Genomic DNA, 16,437 nt, shown 5'->3' on the forward strand with positions numbered 1-16,437 from the left:
CCAGTCTTTTGAGCCCACCCCCAAGGGAGGAACTTTCTCTCTGGCTCCTCTCGGGTACCCCCCAGTGATGCTGGGCCTTTCTCGGTACACCTTGCTTTTGTTTTTCTTTTCCTCACTCTTTAGAGCATGTCGAGTTCTCCCCATTATCTTAAGCCTGGCAGGTTAGCTACCACGTTTCATCACTTGCTCATGTCCCGAAACGGAGGCTCTTATATCCACGCTAAGGGGCTTATTCATTCATTCAAGTGTTTATTAGGTGTTTACCATGTGCTAAGAACTGTTCTAGGCCCTGGGGATTCAGCAGTGAGCAAAACAGACAGAAATCCTTACCATCAAGGAGCTTATATTCTAGCAGAAGGAGCCCAACAAAAATAAATCAATAAAACAACTAAATAATAATTAAAACATATAAAATGTATAAAATGTCAGATAGTGATAAGAGCTATGTGCAAAAATGAAGCAAAGAGATAAGGGATTCTGGAGAGGGGGTTGCACTTTTTAAGAGGGTGGTCAGGGAAGATTTTGCTGGCAAGGGAACACGTGAGCACATTCCCAAAGGAGGTAAGGGAGTAAATCTTGGATAAATCAGATGAAAGAGTATTCTAGATAACAGGAACGGCAAGAGCATGGACCCTGGGGCAGAAGTGTGCCTGGCTCGTTTCTGCAAGAGCAGGGAGGCTGTTGTTGCTGAAGCTGAGGAAGGGCGAGAGTAACTAGAGATGAGGTTGGAGAGATAATTGGACAAGATCCTGAAGGGCCTTATCCTGTGAAGATTTTGGTTTTTACACTGAGTGAGATGGGGAGACATTGGGGAATTCAGGGCAGACAGATGACATGATCGGATATATGTAAACCTCCCTCTGGCTACGGGGCTGAGAGTAGACCATAGGAGGGAAAGGGAAACTGGTTAGAAAACTCATACCATAACCCAGCCTAGAAATAAGAGTGGCTTGGATGGGGTGGAGATGGTGAGAAGTGTTGGATTCTGGATATATTTTAAAAGGAGTGTTAATAGACTTTGCCGATATTTTGGATGGGTGTATGGGGGGAAGAAAGAGAGAAAGTGAAAGATGTCTCTAAGGTTATTGACTTGAGTCCCTGAAAGATGGATTTTCATTTTCAGAGATGAGGAGGATTGTGGGGGGTGAGGTGTGGGAAGAGCAGGAATATGATTTTGGCCACAGTAAGATTGAGATGCTATTAGCTATTCCAGGGCAGATGTTGACTAGGCCCTTGGGTATGAGATGCTGAAGTTCAGGGGAGACATCTAGACTGGAAAGACAAATTTGGGAATTGTAAACATAAATAATATTTAAGAGTGAGGGTTCTTGGGATCACCAAGATGGCTGGCATAATCTGACAACATGAGATTCAAAACTTATCAGGACATTCCGTTAAAACAAATAAGATGCTCTCCTAGGGACTTCCCTGGTGGTCCAGTGGTTAAGACTTCACCTTCCAATGCAGGGAGTGCATGTTCGATCCCTGGTCGGGGAGCTAAGATCCCACATGCCTTGCGGCCAAAAAACCAAAACATAAAACAGAAGCAATATTGTAACAAATTCAATAAAGACTTAAAAAAAAATGCTCCACATCCAAAAAAAAAAAATCTTTGATTGGGATTGACATATGTACACTGATATGTATAAAATAGATAACTAATAAGAATCTGCTGTATAAAAAAAATAAAATAAAATTCAAAAAAAAATCTAAACCAAAGGGGGGAAAAAAAAAGATGCTCTCCTAAGTGGGCGTCTCTGTGCACGTGACTCTGGCAGGGTGGAGACACATAGACCCTATGTGATCTGACCCTGTATTTCATTCTGTTCCTGCTGCACTATCCTCTGTGCTGTTCCTTGAACTTGCCACACGTGCTCTGATTTCATGGCTTTGACACTTGCTTTTCCTTCCTCCTGAAAGGCAGAAAAAGGCAGGAAAAGGAAGGAAAAGGAAGGAAAAGGAAGGAAAAGGAAGGAAAAAGAAGGAAAAGGAAGGAAAAGTAAGCTTCATCTTGCTTCCTTCCTTCAGGTTGCTCACCTTATGTACTACTTATCTTTTGCTGGCTAACAAATTACTTCAGTGTAGAGGCTTTATTACCTCAAATTTTCTGTAGACAAGAAGTGTAGGGCCAGCTTAGCTGGGTGGCTCTGGCTAAGGGTTTCACATGAGGCTGGAGTGCAGACTTGAGCTGGGGCTTCAGTCATCTGAAGGCTTGACTCGGGCTGGAGGTTCCTGTTCCACGGTGCTTTATTTACACGTCTGACAGATTAGAGCTGCTGGAGGGGAGGTCTGAGTCCCTCTCCACGTGGTTCTCTCCCAGGACTGCTTGAGTGTCCTCCTGACATGGTGGTTGGCTTGCCCCAGAGAGAGTCATCCAAAAAAGCAAGGTGGAAGCTTTGACACCTTTGATGACCCAGCCTCAGAAATCAAATACCTTCATCTCTGCTGTACTTTATTACACAGAGACCATCCCCGATCTTTTGTGGGAGGAGACTACATAAGGGTGTGAATATTGGGAGGTGAGGCTCACTGAGGGCCATCTTGAAAGCTGGCTGCCACATCTTATCAGAGATGCCTTCTCAGACTATCCTGTATATTATGGACTGAATGTATGTGTCCCCTCCCAAATTCATATATTGAAGCCCTAACCCTCCAGTGTGGCTGTGTTTGGAACAAGGAAGTAATTAAGGTTAAACGAGGTCACATAGGTGGGACCCTGGTCAGATAGGATTAGTGTCCTTATAAGAGACACCAGAGGGCCCTCTCCCTCTCTCTCTCTCCCTCTCCCCCCACCACCCTCCATGTGCACATATTGAGGAAAGGCCACGTGAGAACACAGAGAAGGTGGCAGTCTGCAAGCCAGGAAGAAGAGCTCTCACTGCAACTGAATAGGGTGCAATTTTCTAGCCTCCAGAACTGTGAGAAAATAAATTTCTGTTGTTTAAGCCACCCAGTCTGTGGTATTGGGTTGGCTAAAGAGTTCGTCTGGGTTTTCTGTAACATCTTGCGGAAAAACCTGAACAAACTTTTTGGCCAACCCAATATTTTCTTTTGACAGCCCAAGCAGACTAATATACAGCATAAAGGAGCAACCTTATTCCTGAGCACTTTCTATTCCCTGTATTCTGCTTTATTTTTCTCCACAGTATTTATCACAACCTGACATTTTCTCAGTTCATTTGTTTACTGTCTGTCTCCCTTACTGGAGTGGAAGCCCCCTGAAGCAGGGACTCTGTCTATTTGGTGTACTGTTGTATCCTCAATTCTGAAACCAGTGCCTGGCACATAAAATGTGCTCTGGGAAATTTCCTGGCAGTCGAGTGGTTAGGACTCTGCACATCCACTGCAGGGGGCACAGGTTTGATCCCTGGTCGGGGAACTAATAAGATGCTGCAAGCTGTGTAGCGAGGCCCAAAAAAAAAAAAGGTGCTCTGAATTACTTGTTGAATGACAAATGAATGGATGCATATTTGACCTTATTTTATGTCTCCTCCTCACCCTGTTAGTGGCCAGGATTCTCCTTACTTTAGGTAAACGTGGGGTTCATCATATTCCAGCACCATTTCTGAAATCAGGCATGAAACAGAATATTTTAAAAATCTCAATTTATCTAGTGCTTGGATTATTCATTATAATGAGTTATTTGAAATTTAACCCAGTGAAATATAAGCCCATCTGAGGTAATTTTGAGGTGGCTCTCACCTAGAGATGAGAGCCTAAGCAATTTTTTTTTTTTCTTTTTTTTGAGGTTAAGCAACTTGCTTGAGGTCACACAGCTAGAGAATGACAGGGGAAGATTTGAACCCAGGAGGTCTGGCTCCAGAATCTGCCTACAGCCCCAGCCATTGCTGCTTCTCCATGTCACTGTGGTGGTTGTTCCAGGTGGAGCCCATAGAGCACACCAAGAAGCTTCTCTACCAGTACGAGGCCATGACGAAGCTGACGAACGAGGAGAAGTTGTCCAGGCATCAGGCCTGGGAGTCGGAGCCGGAGGTCGGGTCCCAAGGGAGAGTGGGCAGATGGGAGGTGGCAGGGGTAGGGGTGTGTCTTAACCATGTCCGCCCCTGCTTCCCAATTCAGGTGCTGGAGATCCTGAAGCTTCGGGAGGAAGAGGAGGAGGGGCATGCGCTGACCATCTCACGGTCAGCTTATTACCTAAGCAATAAACTATGGGAAACCTTCCAGGTCTTGGGGCTGTTTTTCCTGCCTGAGGGTGAGAAGTCTGCACTTTGTAGAGCACATGTAATGACTAATCCTGATGAAATGCTACATGTGTTTTTTGCACGCATGTAACAATAAAAGAGAGTGAGGTTGAAAAGAAATGCAAAATACATTTCTGTGTATTCCAATTTTCCCATCACACTTACGCACTTACTTCTATAGTTAGAAATGCAAAAGTTATAGAAGATGAAATAAAAAGAATAATCTTGAAGCAGGATAAGATTCATATCTGTGCTCTGCGTCTTGCTGATGGGGTTAGTTATTTAATCTCCCTGAGTCTTAGCTTCCTGCTCTGCAATTAAGAAACAATAGTATGGAACTTCAGCCTTGACTTCAGTAGAAAAATGTCCCAGTGTTGGAGTGTGTTGGCTCATTCTTGTAGCTTTCAGTCAAGTCCTGAAAGAATGGGACAAAGTTTGGTCCAAGATGGCTCTTATAAGAGGAAACAGGATATAACCTTGATATGAAAAGTCCTTTCTGTTTGCAAAACCAGGGGCGGCCAGATTGGCTGACCAAGGACGTCACTTCACTGCCAAGGACAGGAGTGCCTGCCAGTCTTCTCTGGCTGGATAAAGTGTGCTCAGGACTGGGTGTTCTGGGTGGTTATATTTGATTTTATCCAAAAAGGACTCAGCTGCGGTTAACTTATTTTTTTTCTACCACTGTTGAAATATTTAGATGTTGGAAATATTCAAATTGATCGTTGCTGGACTCTGAGAAATTACACGTGGACCTGACTTGGAGGAAGAGACAGTCCCCAAGAGATGCCGGGCTTGGAGCTAGATGGAGTAATGGGGTGAGACTTCTGGTTGCCTCTCCCATAAAGCCCCTTAGCCCATACTAAAAGCTGCTACCATCGTCATCATTATTATTAATGCCACTGTTTCTTCTCCCTCTGCAGTAACACAGACGCCCCCATTAATCTCACTTCCATCTGGGCTTGCTTAACCCTGTGGGCCTGAGCTTCCGTGGAAGCATGGCTATGCTGACAGCTGAGATTTTAAAAAGCTAGAGCAACTGGAAATCAGCACACTTTCAGCCACCAGGGTGCTGGGAGGATCTCAGTCAGTAGGGATAAATTAGTTATAATGCAGATATTGACGGACACAGGCAATTCTAATGAAGCTAGAGTGGAGACACAGGGGATTCAGAAAGGCAGATCAATAAGCAAGAAAACCCACTGGAAAAGACTACCTTATAATGATTGGACTTCCGGTCTTTGGGCTCTTTCCCATCCTCCCAAGGCGGGCAGTACTGTAGTCCTCTCCTTTAACTGCCTCCATCTGGGCTCCCCTCCCTGGCTGCCTTCCTGGGTCTGCCCAGCTACCACGTTTAGAGCTTTCTCCCATTCTCATCCCTCACTTTTGCATGGGCCTGGCAATTTCTCAAAGCTTTTAAAATCTGTTAATCAGTATACACTGCCAAGAGAAGTTGGTTAACTAGCTGCTATGGTCTGAATGTTTGTTTTTCCCTCAAATTTATAGGTTGAAATCCTAACCACCCCCAAAGGTGATGGTATTAGGTATTTGGGAGGTGCTTCGGTCATGAGGGTGGAGCCCTCATAAATGGGACTAGTGCTCTTATAAAAGAGGCTCCAGAGAGCTCCCTGCCCCTTCCACCGGGTAAGGACACAGGGGGAGGGCACTGGCTGTGAACCAGGAAGAAAGCCCTCACCAGAAAACGTGACCCTGCTGGCACCCTGATCTGAGACTTCCCGCATGCAGAACTGTGAGAAATAAATTTCTGTTGTTTCTAAGTTACCCAGTCTGTGGTTTTTTGTTTTGTTTTTTTAATAGTAGCCCAAATGGACTAAGACACTAACTTTACCAATACCATCATTAAATATAATGATGGACTTAAGGGGAAAAAAATGGTAAAATCTCTTTCCTTAGACTGCGAAATCCAAATATTTGCTACTCATTTAAGCTCAACCTAAGCAAATTCCTGTATTTCAGTTGTGGAAAAGTAGTCCTCCTCTTTAAAATTACAAAGTTATAATGGATTTTTGTTTTTTTGTTTTTGGCCGTGACACACAGCTTGTGGGATCTTAGTTCCCCAGCCAGGGATTGAACCCGGGCCACAGCAGTGACAGCGCTGAGTCCTAACCACTGGACCGCCAGGGAATTCCCCTAATGGATTTCCTCTGGTTCATATTATGTTGTTAAAAGATTTGTATTTGTTGCTTACTTTAAACAAGAAATTTTTTTGGATTTCTGAATTCTCTTGAAAAGTCAAAAGATCTGGCAACCCTGGGCCCGCACTGCTGCAGGCCAACGGCTGCTATAGCCGAGTCAAGGCTTCCCTCGAGTTCGGCGGGAGCCCTTCTTTTTGACATGGCCCCCACCTGGACAGCTTCCTGCATTCATGATGTCCACCTGGCTCCTACAGGCATTTCAGTGTTTGACCTCACTGTTAGAGACTGCCTCATGGTTTCTTTTTAAACCCTGTCACCTTTAGAACAGAGCTGTGTGCAGAGATCAGTGACAAGTATATTAACTTCAATGAAAGAACTAAGGTCATTTTGTTCAAAGGTTCACTCATTCATTTATTTACTCATTCATTCCAATTACCCTACTTTCTATCATTGCTTGTGGCTTTAATTTTTTAAATAGCTGCCATCAAAATGCAAACAGTACAAAAATGTTTACATAAAAAGTAGTGTCTCTCTCTCAGATCTCCCAATCCTCCTTCCCAGAATCTACCTCTTTTACTAGATTTTTACGTATTCCTTCCCAAGAAAGTCTACACATGTATACAGTTAATATATATCTCCCTTCATGTTATACTAAATGGCAGCAACCTGCAGATGGTTCTGCATCTTCCTTTTTTCACTTAATGATACATCTTGCAAATTACTCCACATCAGTGTAGATTTGCCTCGTTCTTTCTAAACCCTGCAGAGTATTTCATTTTATTCATGCCCAGTGATTTAAGTTTATTGGTGGGCCTGTAGATTGTTTTTAATCTTTTATGAATACTAACAACACACAATGAACATCCTTGTACATATTTGGGATGGTGAAAGTCTGCCAGCTGCATTTTGAGAAGTAGAGTTGCTTGGTCCAAGGATACAAGCAATAATGTGCTGGAGTCAGTTTATACAGGCCCATGAGGACCAGGTCAAACACATCTCTTCCCAGCTCCGTGGTCAATGACATCACACCGGTAACTTGAATTGGCCATAGTGAGAGTATTTACATCATGGGAACCTGCAATGATTACACATGAGGGCTTCCCTTGTCCCTGCAGAGTTGGTTGTTAAACACTGCAGTACCTCAGCTCAATTCTGCCACTACCTGGAGTTAGTGCACACTCCATGGGTTAAGGGCACAGCCCCCAACAAGGCTGGCCTCACTTCAGATACCAGCTGCAAGTCTGGAGGTCCCCAGGCCACCCACACTTCTTAGCCAACTAGTTACAAATGTGGGGGCTCCCGTGACCCCTTCTGGTTTGATAATTTACTAGAATGACCCATGGAACTCAGGAGACCACTTCACTTATTACAGTTATACTACGTAGGATGCAAATCAGGGCCAGCCAAATGAGGAAACCTATTGGTGAAGCCTGGCAGGTTCCCAAATGGAGTTTTTGTGGCTGCAGGGACACATCATCCTTCTGGCATATCAATGTGTTCATCAACCAGGAAGCTCTTGGAGCTTCAAGTGTTCAGAGTTTTTATTGGTGTTTCAATATGGCAGCATGATTGATTAAATTATTGGCCATGTGATTGAACTCAATCTCCAGCCGTGTCCCCTCCCAGGGGAGGGAGGTTGGGCTAGCAGCAGGTGGCCTAAAGCCCCAACCCTGTAATTACAGGATCCATCTCTCTGACACAGCCAGCGCTCATCCTGAAACTTCCTAGGAGCCCATAACGTCACCTCATTAACTCAGGTGCAACCCCAGGAGCCCACCATAAATAACAAAAGCACTCTTAACACTCAGGAAATTCCAAGGGTTTAGAGGTTCCATCCCAGGAACCTGAGACAAAGACTATTCGAATTCTTTATTATACAACAAACACTTAGCATATGACTGGGTATAAGCATTTAAAGTGTTGACAGACATCTCCAAATTGTCCTCCAAGGAGGCTGGACAAAATATTCAGTACCACTAGCATGTATGAGTGTTTTGGGAGGGAAAGTTCTGACCACAGTGACTCATCATACTGGACCACTAGACTATACCAGTTATTTCTTAGAGACCAAACATGAGGAACTCAAAGTTACTTCTCCGGGAGAATACATTTCTACTCTCGCTGAATCTTCAGTGAAACCCAACACTTGCAAACCTTTCTTATGGCTTTATGCTCCTGCTACTTAGGCAAATATTTATTGGTGAAATTTGCCAGCTATTGATGGAAATAAGACGACTTCAAATGCCTCATACTTGGTCTTTAACCTTTTTATAATCACTACTCTATTAGAAAATTTCCCTAAAGATTGTCTTTTAAGAGTAAATTCCATGTATGATAAAAACTTTACAAATCTGGGGAAAGGTCACTCTGAAATAGTAACAAGTAGGAATAAGAAAGTTTTGAAAATGTCATCGTGTACTTCTGTCTTCTTACACATGACAATGCTAATTTATTTCAAAGTATTGTCAGATCCCATTGGGTAATGCTTTAGTAGAATATAAAGAAAATAAAAAGTACATAATCACTAAATAAAGTGACTTAGTCATTGAAATTTAATGAATGTTATTCATATAAATTCTAAGTGATTGACACATTAACTCCTCTCATCCTCTCAACAACCATATGAGATAGGTAGTAACGCTATTCCTATTTGACAAATGAGGAAACTGAGGCATAGAGATTGAGTCATTTGGTCAAGGTTGCACAGGTGGGAAGTGGTAGACCCAGTACTTGAACTCAGAAATCTGGCTTCTGAGACCATGCTCTTTGCTGCAACACCACACTGACTTTATCTCCGATTCCCCAAATGAGCACTGAGAATTGACATGAGTCTCAAGGAAGCTGGGGATGGGGGTGCTAGGGTGAGAGGGCCAGAACTGGGGCCAAGTGGAGAGGTGAGGACTTGGCCTAGAACCTTCCAGGGCCAGGCTGCTGCCTGGAACTTTATCCCCCCCTCCCCACCTGTGGACCACCCCTTTTCATTTGATGGAGCACATCATGGGGGCCACACAGGGTGCTGTATCAACAGTTTTTCCTAGTACGGCTGGGAGAATATCCACCAACAGTTTCCTGTGGATATTCTAGCGACAGGAGGTCCACCCATAACCTGAGTTTGGTGATACTTTATTAAAACAGTTAGGCTAGTTGTCTGGATTGTTCTGTCATTAACACGGTTCAGCTGGGGACTACATTTCCTAGAATCCCTTTCCCCCTACGATTCTGGGTTAGAGTTGGCCAAAGAGGAACTTGCATAAAATTTGAGAGGCAGACATGAAGGGCTAGGGCTTCCCTGGTGGCGCAGTGGTTGAGAATCTGCCTGCCAGTGCAGGGGACATGGGTTCGAGCCCTGGTCTGGGAAGATCCCACATGCCGCGGAGCAACTAAGCCCGTGAGTCACGATTACTGAGCCTGCGCGTCTGGAGCCTGTGCTCCGCAACAAGAGAGGCCGTGATAGTGAGAGGCCCGCGCACCGTGATGAAGAGTGGCCCCCGCTTGCCACAACTAGACAAAGCCCTCACACAGAAACGAAGATCCAACACAGCCATAAATAAATAAATAAACAAATACTTAAAAAAAAAAAAAAAAAAGAAGTGAAGGGCTGGCCACCCCTTTCTGAAGGGCTGGCCACCCCTTTCTGAAGGTCTTTTCACAGTCAGATAGTACAAGTCATAATCAGAGGGGCCCTGTCAGTTCTCTGGCTGGATTCCCCAGGTCCCATATCTTTTCTGTGTGTAGTTTTGTTCCAAAGGCTCACACCTGCAACTCTTCTTCAGAGGCCTGTTATCAGGCTACTGGAGTTAGTCAAAATCGCCTGGGAGTTTACGGCCCCTGAGGGTGACCCTTGGAAATGATCTATGGCTGCAATCATCACGAAAGTTCTGAGGCCACTCACACGCCAGAGCTCCCCCTGGAGGCCAGGCTGGAGTGACCCTGGGAGGCCTGGTTGCATCCTGCCTACACCACCCACAGTAAGTCACTCACACAGGACCCTCACCTTGGAGAATTTAGCTGGATAAACTAACCTAAGACCAAGAGTACCTAAGAAAAAACATTAGCTTCCAACCTGGTTTGTTCGACGTGCATCAGCCAGCTCTAGCTACCTCCTCTTTCTGGGCAGGTCTGTACTTTGAGTCTTTTGATGGAAAGACTCAAATGGAATCCAAAAACCCACGATACTGAGGGTAGATAAAGGGTTTCACTGACTCTGGCCCTTGTCAATGAAAGTGGAAGATGCAGGTTTTCCTCATCTAATCAGGAAAACAGATTATCTAGATTTTGAAATAGGAGGTTGGTCATGAGGTGTTAGAAGAGCTGGAGGACAGGTGGGAGGGTATGACTTCCCAAAGATCAGTCACTGCAGCAAGTGTCTGCCGCCTCCAGTTCAGAAAGAGCAAAAAGAAGAAAGAAAAACTGTTGCTCATTGCCCTCAGCCTGCTGTTGTCAGGGCCTAGTTGGCAGAAAACCAGGAGACTGCCCCTTCCCTCAGCCACTGCTGCCTCCCCTTCCATGGTTGCCCTGACTCTGCAGAAGCACAACCAAGTCTACAGAAGAAAAGCTTTTTCCGAACTCCTGCCGGGGTCTCTCCTTGGCGGCATGTGACAAGGAGCCAGGTGGAAAGCCAGGCTGGAAACTGCAGTTTGCAGGCTCTGTACCCGGCAGTGGAGAAGCAGCTGGAATAGGGGATTGTAGGGCTGAGACAGGAGACACCATCCACTCTCACCTCAAAGTCCCCATCCTCTTCCTGGTTGGGAAAGTCATCCCAAGATGCCCAAAGCTTCAGAATTGGTGTCGGATGACCTTATTGGGATGGAGGAGTTGGGGAGAGGGGAAGAGGGCAAGGGATAGGACCCTGAATGGACGGTAAAAGGCAGCACCTGCTGTCTAGAAAGCATCTATTCAAGAACCCTGGGAGACTTCCAGGCATGGGACGGTTTAGTCCCTTTCACTCCTGTAGGACACAGATTGCGGGACACAGTTTCTTTTATCTTCTTTGGGACACTGGTGGATAACCTTTCATCTAAACTCTAACAGAAACTTCAGCCTTTCCCAGGAACAAGCAAGCAAGCATGCTTTCAGACACAAATGAGCTTGAAGAGGAGAACTGCAGACCCGTGGGTGCTTCTGTTTGGTTGCCAAATATAGTTGATCTCCTAGATCAGGCCCGGAGACCTTGGCATTTGTTATTCAAGAATCAAAGTCACAGTCTATTAATCCCATCTGCTTTTGAGAAACAGGAACAGTCGGTGGCCTGGTTCTCAGGCTCCACCCAAAGCCTGCTCCCTTGGGCCTCCTGTAGGTCTCTCTTTGTTCAGAGAATTTTCAGCTCTAGAGTGAGAAGAATAATTTAAAACCCCCTGTATTAACTTTCTATTGCTGCTATAACAAATTTTCACAACTGTAGAGGCTTAAACAACACAAGTGTATTACCTTATAGTCTTGGATGGTACCGCTGGTCTAAAATCAAGGTGTCACCCACTCGTTCCTTCTAGAGGCTGTAGGGGAGAATCCACTTCCTTGTCTCCACCTTCAAAGCCAGGGGCCCAACGCTTCTCTCGACCTCTGACCTCTGCTTGCATCTCTTCCCTCTGACTCTGAACTACCCATATCCCTCTTATAAGGCCCGTCAGATTACACTGGGTCCACCTGGGTAACCTAGGCTACTCTCTCCTTAACGTAATCACACCTGCAAAGTCCCTTTTATCTTGTGAGGTAACATATTCACAGGTTCCAGGGATTAGGACGTGGGCATCTTTGGGGGCCATTGCTTAGTCCACCATGCCCACTGTCTGGAACGTATATTAAATGGACAGGAGGTGGAGGCCCAGCACTGAGTGTTGAACTGGGCTAGAATCCCCCCTGTATTGGAAAAGGCAGCTTCCACGTGGCCTTTAAAATGAAAATTAGTCGGCAAATAAATCAATGTTAATGAACCCAAATTTCCTTGCCCCTTCACTATTTGAAGTAAACTAGTTTAGGCCTCAGTTCCTTTTGACTGAAGAAGCATTTTTTAGAACAGTTGCCACACTAATAAGAATCTACTGTATAGCGCAGGGAACTCTACTTAATACTCTGTAATGACCTATATGGGAAAAGAATCTAAAAAAAAGTGGATATATGTATATGTATAACTGATTCACTTTGCTGTACAGCAGAAACTAACACGACATTGTAAAGCAACTATATTCCAATAAAAATTAAAAAAAAAAGAACAGTTGCCACATATGCCCTGGGTCTGGGTGGTCACATGGAGGGCAGACAACAGATCATGGGGGAAACAGAGCTGGTATGAAGAGATATGGGCTCGAGATTTGCCCAGGGATCAGTGTGAGCGTCCAACCAGATGACTCCAGGCAGATGCTGGACTCGGGAAATCTCACCTTTAATGTACCACTGTGCATGCGTGGGGCACTGGCGTTCTCACACCACAGGGCAGTGGTCAACCGTGGTGTGTGTCCAAACCACCCACAGAGCTTGTCAACCACACAGCTGGCCTCCCCGCCCCGTCCCGTTCAGAGTTCCTGAATCACAAGGTCTGGGGTGAGGCCCTGGGATGAATATGTTTAACAAATGCTGAAGATTATTCTCATTAAAGTTTGAGAATTATTGCACTTGTGTCTTGGAGCCCTTATTAGCATCAAAACCCCAAGGGCAGTTTTTGTGAAACAGAAAAGTGTGTCATAGAAACCTAACCCAATGCCAGCTGGGTAGTTGTAAGATTTATTTCCATAAAGCTACACATTCATGTTTAGAATGAATCTCTTCTAGGGCTCATTCTAAATATGGTCAATACGCTCAAAATTGCAATAGGCAAGAGGTAGTATATACAGATAATGAGCTGCAAAAAGCACTCCAAGTTTTGGGTATAGCTGTTTGCTTCTGGAAGTGTCCAAAAGGGGCTACATCAGAGAGGCAATTCAGTTTTTCTCTTTGCTTTCACACACCTGCATTTAATATTGAAGTCTGGTCAATTCTCTCTGGCTGAGTTGATGTGGATTGCCACATTTCATCTAAACTCAGACATTACCAGTTTTAAGGTACACCATTATTTTATGTACCACTATGAAAGAAAAAAGCCAATTAAACGATGATAATTACTAGACATACCTTCATTTCATATATGTTAAATTCATAGGGGGAGGGGGGAGCACGTTGTTAAAATTCGGTATTTCAAGATTGCTGCTTCCCATGAAACAGGAGGCTATTATTTCTGGGATGAGATAAGTTTCCCTTGAACTTGGAGCAGGTTATTTTCTCCACACTTGGCATCTATGCACAGGAGAGCAAAATCTAGTTCTGTGTTAGCACATATTTTGTATGACATTGATCTCTATCTTGCTAATTAAATAACAACATTTTAGAGACTAAAAACCAGTGATTATGGAACTAAATTGAGAATTAGGATTAAAGTTTAACAAGAAAATATAATAACATCAAGTTGTAACAGTGTCTCAGCTGTATCATTTAAAGAAGAACAAGCTCAGAAAAAAGAAAAAGAGAAAATACTGTTCTACTTATTGTGGAATTAGCTAGGAAAAGTGTCTGCTCTGAAATATCCTTCTAGACTATGGAAATTTAATAGGCAGATTTCACCCTTGAAGCTTAATAAATGGCATTGGAACACGTGTTTTTTTCCAGCTCAGGCACTGATATAACCAAGATTGGTTTTTGTCACTCACGAAGAGAAAGCTAGGTAGGAAAGCTAGCTATAAAACCCTAGTGGGATTTAGGAATCACATTCTCTACGCTATATGCCGTAAGGCAAATGGTACATGGTAACTGGAATTTGCTTTTCTAAACTACGAGAGTATGTATTTGTGACTCTTATTCAGCCAAGACAAGAGGCCGCTCCACTCCTATATTTGAAAATAGAGCAACCAGATTTGGAAACCAGATTTGCAACCCATGTCATCTGATGGCAATGATAACATTTTGTCCCCAGGGCAAGAGGTGATTTGGTTAAGGTTTTTTTTTTTTTTTTTACAGGACACCTGCCTTGGGGATAGTTTGTTTTGCAGCCATAGATGAAGTTTGGGGTAGTTTTTGACACAACAATAGATACCTGAATTTGGGGTAGTTTGTGATGTAGCAACAGATGATGGAAACAGGAAGAAACCCAGTAAGGGTAAGCTTTCAAGCCAAACCGTTTAGAGGGTATCTCCAGCTTGATCCTGTTGAGGGAATCTGAATTATGTGTCAGAGTTATCTTAACCTTAGGTTTTCATGTTCCTGGTTATTGGATGAGGACACCTGAGGGGCAGAGATGGTGGCATAAACTCTCCAGCTCTTCTGGCTTTCTTCAGAGTGTAGACAGTGTCAGTCACCCCTCAGAGTGTACCTGGCCTGTAGCTGGCACTGCACCATCAGATCAGAGCAGGTAGTAGTAACTCATCTGTTATTATTTCTCAATATTTAACAGACTACGCAACACAAGCAAGAAAGCCATGCAACAATCCAAGGCTGTAGCTTGTTTGATTGATTAAGGACTTTATTTAATAGTAACACATTGTGGGAGGAATCTTTGTAGGTAGAGGAACAGGTAGGTGCACTTTCTTTTTTGCAAGATAGGAGAAATAAGCCCTGCAAAATGATGCAGGTGAAAGATGCTTGCGTAGCAAAGCACAGGAAAGCAGCTTTGTGACAGCACCAAACATTTCCTGCTGTTCAGAGAAGCGTGAAGTGGGAGATGCTAAATCATTGATCGGTGTGTTAGACAGTAGTGTTGGCACAACTAACTTCCTAATTCCTGACCCTATTGAAGAAATGCCTGTAGTCTTTTTTGTTGGGTTTAATTAGAGCATAAATATGATCTTTAAAAAGTGGAAATTGGTTAGAATTCGATGACTATTTTTATAGAGAGAACTAATTTTCAACAAAGTGTCTTAGAAAACCTGTGCTGGCAGTTTGGGGAGGAAGGTCTCATTTTCTAAAGGCAAATTTTGCCTACCTCTGTCCTCTCCCTTCCACCTCAACACTTAAAAACAGAGAAATAGGTTTTTTTAAAATCCACAATATAAAGCAATAAGTTTTGTGATATTCTTTCCTAGATTTATCTTACAACAGAAAACAATTTTTTACTTGGTCTATGGTTTTTAACATACAGATGTTCAGAATGAATGAAAGAATTTTACACACCACAGTTAAGAGCTGATCTATTCCACTTGCTGTAATATACAACCTGGATCTCTGCTGGGCACCCAAAGCACTTCTGTTGGGGTTTTTGCTGGGTGGGACAGCAGCTTTTGGCAGTGCCAAAAAAGCTTAAGTGCTGAGGTTAAACTAAGAGTTCTGGGTAAATGTTGCCTCAAAACAGCTGCTGGCACCGAAGCCAAATAAGCCAAGGAATCAATTACACTCAGATGCTGGCACGTCAGATGGCTAGAACCATCATCACTGGAGCTGCTGGGAGAGAAATCTCTGGTTAAGGCGGGTATCTGATGATGCTAAGAACAGAATACACACCCATTTCCTGGGCAATTGTTTCTCTTCCATAAGCTCCCGCCGAGGGACACAGACGGCATCATTCGGCCCCAAGTGGCAGCCCTTCCACTGCCTGGGCACCGTTTCCTCCTTCATTCAGATATCTTATCGGGAAATGAAGTTTTAATGGGAGACAATGAGAACCCCCCCCCGGGCTTCCAAGTGCCAGCTGGTGGGGAGAGGGCTTCTGGGGTCACAGACACAATCACTGCTTCCATTTGGCTCCACTGATTGCTCACTGCTGGGGGTGATGGGGATTTGTAAGTTGATTAAAACTGGAGATTTAGTGGCCGAAGTAGGATTTCTCAGATAATTGCTGGAAATGGGCCAATTCCTTTGCTGGACTGAGTTCCATGTGGCAGATGATATGCTCTCTGACCGAAACCAGATCCACAAGAGACAGAAATGATTCTTAAAGACACACCGTCCAAACAGGTGCTTGGTCTTGTGATCAGCAGAGCAAGGGAGGACAGGATGGGATGATCCTGTATTTCTATTTCTTTGCTCTAAGGTGTTCACCAAAGGAGTGTCAGAGCCTATTCAGGTTTTTAAAATTGGTATTTGATACCACCGCCTTAAACTTATAAATGGACTTCTTGGGCTTG

General features: G+C 44.1%; 1 protein-coding gene and 1 long non-coding RNA gene across 2 annotated transcripts in view; both read left to right on the plus strand.

Moving 5' to 3' along the window:
• LOC309608562 overlaps positions 1–16,437 on the plus strand; it is a 733,071-nt gene that overhangs the window by 578,876 nt on the left and 137,758 nt on the right. The gene's annotated exons all lie outside the window — the stretch shown is intronic.
• On the plus strand, positions 1,979–9,597 carry LOC309607012 (uncharacterized protein). The gene is made up of 2 exons (XM_082344998.1): positions 1,979–3,993; positions 4,081–9,597. The coding sequence occupies exons 1-2, from the start codon at positions 3,784–3,786 to the stop codon at positions 4,291–4,293; spliced, it is 423 nt and encodes a 140-aa protein (XP_082201124.1). The 5' UTR covers positions 1,979–3,783; the 3' UTR covers positions 4,294–9,597.

This window comes from Balaenoptera borealis, assembly GCF_965194805.1.
Source record: "Balaenoptera borealis genome assembly, chromosome: 12".
In the NCBI taxonomy this organism is placed as follows: Eukaryota; Metazoa; Chordata; class Mammalia; order Artiodactyla; family Balaenopteridae; genus Balaenoptera; species Balaenoptera borealis.

Excerpts from the sequence above, each read along its gene's own strand:
- LOC309607012 (XM_082344998.1), top strand. The coding sequence starts at position 3,784 with ATGACAGGGGAAGATTTGAACCCAGGAGGTCTGGCTCCAGAATCTGCC. Across the intron at positions 3,994-4,080 it reads CCTGGGAGTCGGAGCCGGAG|GTGCTGGAGATCCTGAAGCT; the intron begins GTCGGGTCCCAA and ends TTCCCAATTCAG.